We start from the raw sequence: 9,497 nt of genomic DNA on the forward strand, positions 1-9,497 counted from the left end.
CATCTTTCTCTCCCTCCCTCCCTCCCTCCCTCTCTCTCTCTCTGTCTGTCTGTTTGTCTGTCTCTCTGTGTCTCTCTGTCTCTCTCTGTGGCAGCTGTTTAAGTGTAGATTACTCTTTAACTCTATTTCCTATGCTGACATTCCCCCTCTGCCTCCTTCTTTCCTCATGCCCTGCAACCTCTCATAACTCAATTACCACAGCCTCTACTGAGTACATTACAGCTTCTGTAATCAACACACACACTCACACACAGACACACACACAGGCAGACACACATACACACACACAGACACAGACACACACACCACACACACACACACACACACACACACACACACACACACACACACACACTCAAACACACACACACACACACACGCAGACACACCCGCACAAAAAGTGTCCCAAACCCATCCCAGAGAATCATTTCTGAATTACAAATAACTCAGCAGGATCTGTGAATAAAAGTGTACATGTTCATTTCAGCTGTACACAACACTGCAACAACGTTCTCCCAACGCTACTGGAGGTCCAGTGTGAATGTCGGTGTGTTCGTGTAGTACTCACAGTCTGTAGAGCTTCACAGTCCCCAGAAACAGCAACTCAGGGAAAACTCCGAGGTTATTCCGGTTCAGACGTCTAAGCAACACACACCAGAGACATTCATTACAAATCCACCACCAAAAACCTTTCAGCAGGTTTACCAAGGCTTTTTTCAAGCCCTTCACTCAAAGGGGAGCGAGTACATTCTGATTAAAGTTGAGCAGCATTTTATATTACAATGTTTATATGGCAATAAGGACACAGTAAATGAGAACATATATCAACACTATCACAATAGTAGACGTTGTCTTGCTGTGCTGACTTTGTGTTTGCATTCGTACTGCTCTTCCAAGTTGTGAGAGGATTGACATGTTTGCAAAGTCAAATCTAATTTTGGAGATCTGTAATTTAAGTCATTTTACAGCAGACACTTCTCCACCTTTAAATGCTCCTCATACTTCACATGTTAAAATATATCATTACTTCAGGTTGTGTGTGTGTGTGTGTGTTGTGTGTGTGTGTGTGTGTGTGTGTGTGTGTGTGTGTGTGTGTGTGTGTGTGTGTGTGTGTGCGATAGAGTGAGTGTGTGAGGGTGTTTTCTACAGGATGGTAACTGTCACTCTGACACACACAAAGTTCTCGCCTGTGTGAAAACAGAGCTGGCAGGCAGCCTTCTCATTTAAGTGAAGAGGAGTCGGCATCCAGCACACACACACACACACACACACACAAACACACACAAACACACACACACCAGTCTGAGGAAGCCCTGTTTGTTTTTCCCACATCTGTTTTTTTCAACCAGCTTTTGTATAAGTGTGAGTGTGTGTGTTTGCGTGCGCGCGTGCGTGTCTTTGTGTGTGTGTGTGTGTGTGTGTGTGTGTGTGTGTGTGTGTGTGTGTGTGTGTGTGTGTGTGTGTGTGTGTGTTTGTGCCCCCCAAAAAGTTCTTACAGTGCAAACAAGCCCCTTAACACACATTAACATTCACAAGTCATTTCGATATACACTTCACACACCAACAACAACTCCAGCCACATCCCCCCCCCCCCACCCCCCTAAATGAAGCATTGCTCCAAAACAAGTTATGACATGAGAGAATGGTCTATTCTTTCAGAAGAGTGATTGATTACTTAAGTCTGTGTGTGCCCTCATCATTCTCTTTGCGTGAGTGTATGTGTGCATATGCGTCTTTCTGTGTGTGTATGTGTGTGTGTGTGCATTGCTTTAAACCCCCTTCCCCCTAACAATAACAAGTACCAAGCCAATAACCATGGAGTTGTGCTGGAATGTAACACACAGGAACATACATTAACCCTGGCTGTGGCATAACGGCATGGAAGCACCCGGAAAATTAAATCCCTACCAGGCCTTTTGAAGGCAACAGTAACACAATATGCAGGATCTCGCTTTGTGTGCTTGAATGGCCAGGCTTTTCCTTCTGATGGAAGGAAAGCACAAGCACACACACGCACACACACACACACACACACACACGCACAAGCACACAAACGCACACACACACACCCACCATGTGGTTTGAGAACTGGCTAATAGCTTTGCCTTTCGCTCCCAGGGCAGCAAGCTTACTGTCCTCCTCACTAGAAGCTGAAAGTGCTTTTTAAAGGAGTCAGGAAGCGAACTTAAAACCACACAGACCCAGGGAGAGAGAGGAGTGGGCAAAGACGTGTGAGAGAGAGAGAGAGAGAAAGACAGAGAGCAAGAACAACAGAAAGAGAGAGGTAAAGAAAGAGGGAGAGAGAGACAGGCCATCCTGCCACCCATCAATTTGCACACCCAACTGTTTCTCCCTCTCCACTGTCACCCCAACCTCTGCTATGACATCATTGCTTTGGCTGCTGGGGTTACATCACTGGGTGCTGCATATTTGATGAGCGGAACACTGGCTGATTAAATAAAAATGAGGCAGGCAGTGGTAGGGACGCCTAAAAGGCCCACGTGTCGGTGGGCGCATAGAGGGCCAGGCCTCCCTTCGGGACCCCAAAGCGGCGCAAAGAAACGCAGCGTTTAGGGGGTATAAGATCAGCACCTTAAAATAGATGCTCTCTATCTCACACTTGAACTCTCTCTCCTCTCTCTCTCTCTCTTTTACGCACACACACACTCTCTCTCCCTTTTTCTCTCTCTCATACAAAAAAGTATGTTACATACACACACGCGCAGTCGAGCTCCATTTATTTACATGTACTTCACTTCAACTAATTCATGCTCAAAAATTCCCACAAAAATGAGTAAATCATCCAGCATCCAGGTTGGATTGAAAAGATGAAGTATAATACATTAATGTGATGTTAGAGAATCTAAAATATGAAGTATAATACATTAATGTGATGTTAGAGAATCTAAAAGGAATACTTAAGCATGCACCAGTATGATGTGAATACCCATCACCAAACACTGACTTAATCTAACATGTCATCTGATGGGAATCAGCCCGTGTCCAAACGCATGAGAGCATAGCAAACAGACTCCCTCAGAAGCCCAGACTGGTGGCTTTGTCGGCGCGGCCCGGCTCAAGCCCGGTGGCTGGGTGTCAGTCACCCATGGCGCACATAAACCCATCCCAACACGATTTACAGTCCAGCGGGCTGTCTGACAGGCCTCTGCCTCCTCCCGCCCCGCGCCGCGTCTATGGCGATTGTAGCCACGAGTAGCAGGGTCCAGGCAGACAGCGTGCTGGCGGTTTCAGGAGGGGTCGGCCAACTGCGCGGAGTTCAGTTTATAAATCAGCGACCACATCAAGCTGCCTGAGGCAATCCGCCTGCTGTCCGCTCAGGCTAACGAGCAAAGCAGGTCCGCACATCAAAACGCAGACAGCGGAAGCAGTGCAGGCACTGATGATCAGGGCTCGATGATCTCAGGCTCGCTAGACGCACAGATAAACACACACTTACACGCACAGGGGGTCAATTACCACCGACTTGATATAGGCTTTATTGCTTCATTGTAAGTCTATGGATGACTATGTGTGTGATGGGTTCTCCTGATTTGGGCGACTTAAAAGTAAAGAGACTGTTGCATTCCTAAGGTTCAACAAAGGGCCAAGTCAAACTGGGGCCTCAGAGATGGAGAAAGGGAAAGAAAAAGAGAAAGAAAGAGAGAGGAGAGAGAGAGAGGGAGAAGACAGAGAAAAAACTTAAAGAAAGGAGTGTGCTACCTAGGGGACAGGGGTTAAAGAAGAAATCATGAAAGAGATTTCAAAGAGAAAGAGGGGCAAAGAATGTGCGAGTGAAAGAGAGGACGAGAGATGGAGTGGGAGAGATGAGCTCGGGGTCTGGGGGTGGAGGGGGATGCGTGCACCATGCCTATAGTGTGCGGCGCATAGGCATGGGCTGTACCTGCCAGCGTGGGCCGAGCAGCCTGTGAGCGCGGGGGCCAAAGCTGAACAGGGGCCAGGGTCTGAGGCCCCGCGTGTGGCCGTCACGCCCGATCCTTCAGAGCAGCTTTGCTCAGGGTCCACACCGCGTGCTCGCACACACACACTAACCACACACACACAGACACACACTAACTACTGCTCACACACACACACTACACACACACACACACACACACACACACACACACACACACACACACACATGCTGAGACACTCCTCCATTGTTCCCTGCACAGTGGGGTGCATTCACAGCCCTGACTTTAACTGTGTTTTTCAACATGCGACTCAAGATGCTCTGCTAATGCGCGCACGCACACACACACACACACACACACACACACACACACACACACACACACACACACACACACACACAGCAGCAGGGATTGAAAATGCACTGCACTTAAGGAGAGTATATAGGCACAATGTGATGTGGAGTGAGTTAGTTCTTACCTATCAGAAGGCAGTTTAGCTTAGGGATAGGGTTCAGTGGTGAAATGATTTTATATGCCCTATCACCCGTGACCTCATGACAGTATTGAACATTGACCAGGCACTAGACTCCGATAAAACATTATCAATGTTGAAAAAAAGGTTTTCCTATGAGAGGTCATTCTAACAGGGTTCTAACGGTATTAGCTTATGAGAGATGAACAATCACACTGCCAGCCCTGCAAACACCACTGCCTCATTCTGTGTCGTGCAGAAGGGGAAGGGGAAGAGTGGCACATGAGTGAACAAAGAAAGAAAGTGGTGTATGTGAGAGAGAAAGCGAGAGAGAGAGAGAGAGAGGAGAGATAGAGGGGAGAGAGAGAGAGAGAGAGAAAGGAAAGAGAGAGAGGCCCTCTGGGTGCAATTCAGGTTTCTGGAGTAATTCTGGAAGCACTAGGCTGTGCAATAGTCTCCAGTGTTCCCTGGGGGGGAATTGGCTGTCAGACAACAATGTCTCTCTCCATCAGGAGATCCTGAGCCCGGCAAACAAAGGGGCCGATCCTGCACACAGGCCAGCCAAACCGCACCGCTAACCGCTCACGTCAAGCACACAGATAAGCCACATATCACTTCACAGCACTGTCCCGGCAGCCAAGGGTTACGCATATACACAGGGTTTGCCCAGGACCTTTATGTCTGGTGTATTTGGGCAGTGTATGTTACGTTACACGGACTTGTCTTCCGTGACCTTATAGTGGTCCATGCTGGAATACTACAGACACTGGTCAGTGACCTGGACGCTAATGAGAAATGACAGACGTGCTCATGAAATCTTCAAGCAATAGATGTCAATATATCTATAGAGGCTGAGGAACGGGCGTAGTGACATTCCCTTCACCTCACTGTCTTCCACAACCTCTTCAGCCATCTTGTTTTTGGGTCTCATAACAACAGTATAATGCTCTTGTGCACACGTACACTGTGTGTGTGTGTGTGAAGCGTCTGTATAGTTGTTTTGTGTGTGATTGTATGTGGTTGCTAAAAGTCTAAATGTAAAATAGCATTCTAGTTTTTTTCCACTTACAGTCGCTCCAGCTCTTTGAGGTCTTGAAACGCTCCTCTCTCGATAGCGTTGATTTTGTTTTCCATCAGTTGCCTGAGAAAAGAAACAGACAACATGTGAGAGAGAGAAAGTGAAGGGTTCAAAGGTTCCCTACTGCCCCCCCCCCCATGAAACAAACTCATAGGGATAAGGTGTTGCACTTCCAATGAAACTGCACTGCGGTGGCTGAATACAGTGCATCTCTGTTGTGCCTGTGTGCAGCTGTGACATGATTGACAACCCCCCGCATCCACCTGAAGGAACCCCATCAAACCCACCCCACCCCGAGGAGAGAGGAGTCACCCGACACCCCCGCCACAAAAAGCAACTCCTGCACACACAGACACATGCTGGAGGGGGAGAAGGGAAGAGGAAGAGAAGGAGAGAGAGAGAGGGAGAGAGAGACAGAATCCTGACCTAAGGATGTGACAGAGAACCTGTTCTTACACGATCTCTCTCTTTCTCTCCCTCATACACCCACAAACATACACACACACACATACACATTCCATCCCACAGAAACACCGGGGCACATTCCAATAATGCAATCACTTAGGCAAATCAATGTTATCTTTGTCAGCCGAGCATTTCCTAGATCATGCCTTTAATAGCTTCTTAAATCAGGCTGTCCAAACTTGTTCCTGCATTGTTTCACTGAGAAAGGATATCACATATTACACCCAAAACAAGGGATGACTGCATTGGGGGAATTGCTGGAATTTCTGAAAGGCTAGTGTTACTCAAGGGATTAATGTCACCTTGATTAAGTAACTATTTCAGTGTTTTTTATTAATATTGAATCAAATGCTCCAGTAAACAGCTAAATCATGCCCTATCAAGGCTATATAATACAATGTAAATGTTGTTGGTGTTAAAAGTCAAGAAAAGAGTATTCTGACAGCAAATTCATGGAAGGTTCATTTGAGTTAAAAGCAAATGGAAATTAAATACTCACAAAACTCTGAGATGCCTCAATCCAGCAAAATCTGCTTTAGTGATTTTTGTCAGGTTGTTTGCATTCAAATCCCTGTGGAGAGATAATCATGACGAGAATAATAAGTGGAAAGTACTTGATGGATAAACCAAATAAACGAAATCAACAGTGGTTCCCTGAACCAAATATGCAGAAAATGAAATAGAAATGCACACTTGTAAACGGAACTATAGGCTACAGCAAAACAGCTACGCGCCAAAGTGGTTATTTCTTTTGGATCAGGAGTTTTAATCGGATGTCTACTTGAATGTGGCATTTAATAAATACTAAGGCTATTTTGTTTTATATTATCTAGGATAAACAACACAGTGAATCTATATTTTAGATTAACCCTGTGCTTCATTTATACAAGATAAATCATCTAACTAATTTGAAGACTTTTCAACGGCAATTAGCCTGTAGGAACTGCAGCTAAAATATAAATTCAAATAGGCTATATGAGGAACATATTAAAATTCAAGTCGGCACATACTTATAAATTAACTGAACAAGGTATGTGCTCGCGATTTTCCGTTATGTGACGAAAAGCTATGGAAAACTGGCGACTACTGAAACCATCTTAATCATTTAAAAGTGATGATACAGTTAATAATACAATTCATTCAAGTAGGCTCTAAGGACAGGTAGACTATGCTAAACTGTGGTTATCTGTTGGAATTTGCTTCTATGGACCTCTTCAATTATTTTCCTTGTTTTTATGTGTTTGGTACAGGCAACTGGTTTCTGGATCTGTCCCGAGGCCCGTGGGTCCAGATTAACCGCACCGACGCGCTCGTGGTTTTACACTGCAACAGCGCGCACCGCAACCATAATCATTCACAACTTCATGACACGCTAAGAAATCAGCGCTAACTGCGGCACTTCACATATCTGCTCGTTTGTTACCAATGAAATGATCATTACTGTAAATATTCAGGACATCAACAACACACAAAACAGCTCCTTACAGTCGTTCTGTGTTGCGGGGGATGTTCCGCGGCACGCTGCGCAGCCCCTGCCCATGGCAGTCCACCGTGGTCCCCGTGCAAGAGCACGGAGCCGGGCATGGCTGCGACTCCACCGCGCCGAAAAAAGCCACCAACAAACTCAAAGCAGCGGCCTGTATAAATATGACCATAATTGCAGTAACTTATTACGCTGTATCCGACTTTGCTTCACTGTAAAGGAGTGTCCCCAATGTGTTTTATTTCCACCCAGACAATGAGGTGATGGTCACTTGAATCTCGAAATATTCCCGGGTTTCTCTGCCTCCTTGGAATGGTATTTCTTCACCTATAATACAGCAGAAAAATTACACTTCTTAGCGTGCACTTCGACTTGAAGGTCTCAAGTGTCTTTGTAGCAAGGACAAGAAATAAAAGTCACTTGTAGGGGCGACGTAAGTGCGACACATTGACTGGGCAGACCTCAAACACACACTCTGCGGCAGTCACACAAAGTTAAACATCTCCCTGCGATAGCCAATATGTACAGCCTTTATATACACAAACGCGTGCGCATACACACTTCTGAAATGGATTTTCGTTCACGCACACATTCACACTTGCACGCGTGAGCGCAGGGGCATCAGGTGAGAAAGCAGTTGCGGTTTTCTCTGCTTCACCGCGTGAGTTGCAGAGAGCTGTCGGTGTACGTTTGTCCAAAGAGCTTTCTGTGCACGCGCTGGCAGGTCACTAGGCGATGGGAGGTATTGATTTCCACCTCACGCATCCATCATCTTGTCACCGACAAGTCGGAAAGACCAGACCATTTAAAATCCAACTCCAGGCAGAGAAGTCTCGATCAAAGCCGAAATAAAGTGGTGGACGTGACTGGACAGGTTTGCAGGCGTCCGGCGTCTTCTCAGTTATGTCTCTCGTTTCTTTCTCCCTCTGTCTGTTCAGGCAAAAGTCCGCTGTGGAGGCTTCTCCGCCCGATACAAGTAGAGCCCTGTCTCCGTCGGCACGTCAGACTGTCACAGCGTTCTGTCGTTTCCGTAGAGGACCTTTTCCCGACAAACACCTGATGGCGAGTGGGGTGAAGGGGTAGAACAGCAGGGCTCCTCCTCTATGGTAATCAACCCGCAACCTCGCTTACACAAAGTAACTAGCGCGGTCTTCAAATCAACGCAGATAAGAGGTGCAGCCGCCAAGGGGCAGTTATCCCTTTCGTTCCGTTTTGAATACTCCAAAGATGAGGCGGATAGCGTTTTGGAGAAAACTATACAAGACGATATAAAATGAATATATACTTTGTGAAAGCGCGTAAATATGAGTTCCCAATCATCTTCCAAGCTTCACACTGAAAATGACAGACATGACTTTTCTTAAAGGCCACTGAATTATTCTTCTTTCGAACCTTGAAAGTTACAGGGGACTTTAGAAAACTGCAGTAACTTTCCAGAACTGCTCTCCTGACGTTAACTCAGATTTATTGCTCCCACTGTAGCCTATTGAGTCCGTCTTTAAACATGACTGGGTTTCGCTGTTTTGGTCGAAGTTTAACGGCAAATTCGCAGCGATTTGGGACTGTAGAGCTCCTCGGTTCTAAATGCATTTGAGCTATATACACAGAGCGCGACTCCGCCTCCAAGCCCTCCCCAGGCCGGCTTTCGGCGCGGTACTCTGCCTTGTACGGACCTGACGCTTCACGCAAGGGTTTGACGCATCGGTGTATGATATTCTTGAGGTATCAGGTGAAATCTAAACACGGTATAACCAAGTGACACGTAGAAAGTGGATTTACAGCTGTGAGCATAGGAGTAGGCTATTACACACAGTAATGTCTATGTACTAGTATATGCTATGTGTATGGGCACTTGCCTTTTACTAACGTGTAATAAGTGTCTGTTTAAAGATAAACAATGACACATTAGTCAGGCATTTAGAATGTGAAATCTGAAAACTGGTATTTCAGTAGCAGACCACCTAAAGCTTTAATCTGATGGCCCTATGCTTGCTCTGTTGTAATAAAGGCTCAGTGCATTGTGCCATAAGAATGTGGGCAGCTCATTAGCAGTCGGTTAAAGCAGCAGGAGATAGCCATCTC

At 46.2% G+C, this 9,497-nt stretch overlaps 1 protein-coding gene across 1 annotated transcript; it reads right to left on the reverse strand.

Moving 5' to 3' along the window:
- Window positions 1-564: 564 nt before the first annotated feature.
- Window positions 565-8,991, reverse strand: LOC105904027 (slit homolog 2 protein-like). The gene is made up of 4 exons (XM_031560307.1): window positions 7,418-8,991; window positions 6,432-6,503; window positions 5,459-5,530; window positions 565-640 (listed from the first exon to the last, which is right to left on the reverse strand). The coding sequence occupies exons 1-4, from the start codon at window positions 7,585-7,587 to the stop codon at window positions 565-567; spliced, it is 390 nt and encodes a 129-aa protein (XP_031416167.1). The 5' UTR covers window positions 7,588-8,991.
- Window positions 8,992-9,497: the final 506 nt, after the last annotated feature.

Source organism: Clupea harengus, chromosome 22 (assembly GCF_900700415.2).
Source record: "Clupea harengus chromosome 22, Ch_v2.0.2, whole genome shotgun sequence".
In the NCBI taxonomy this organism is placed as follows: Eukaryota; Metazoa; Chordata; class Actinopteri; order Clupeiformes; family Clupeidae; genus Clupea; species Clupea harengus.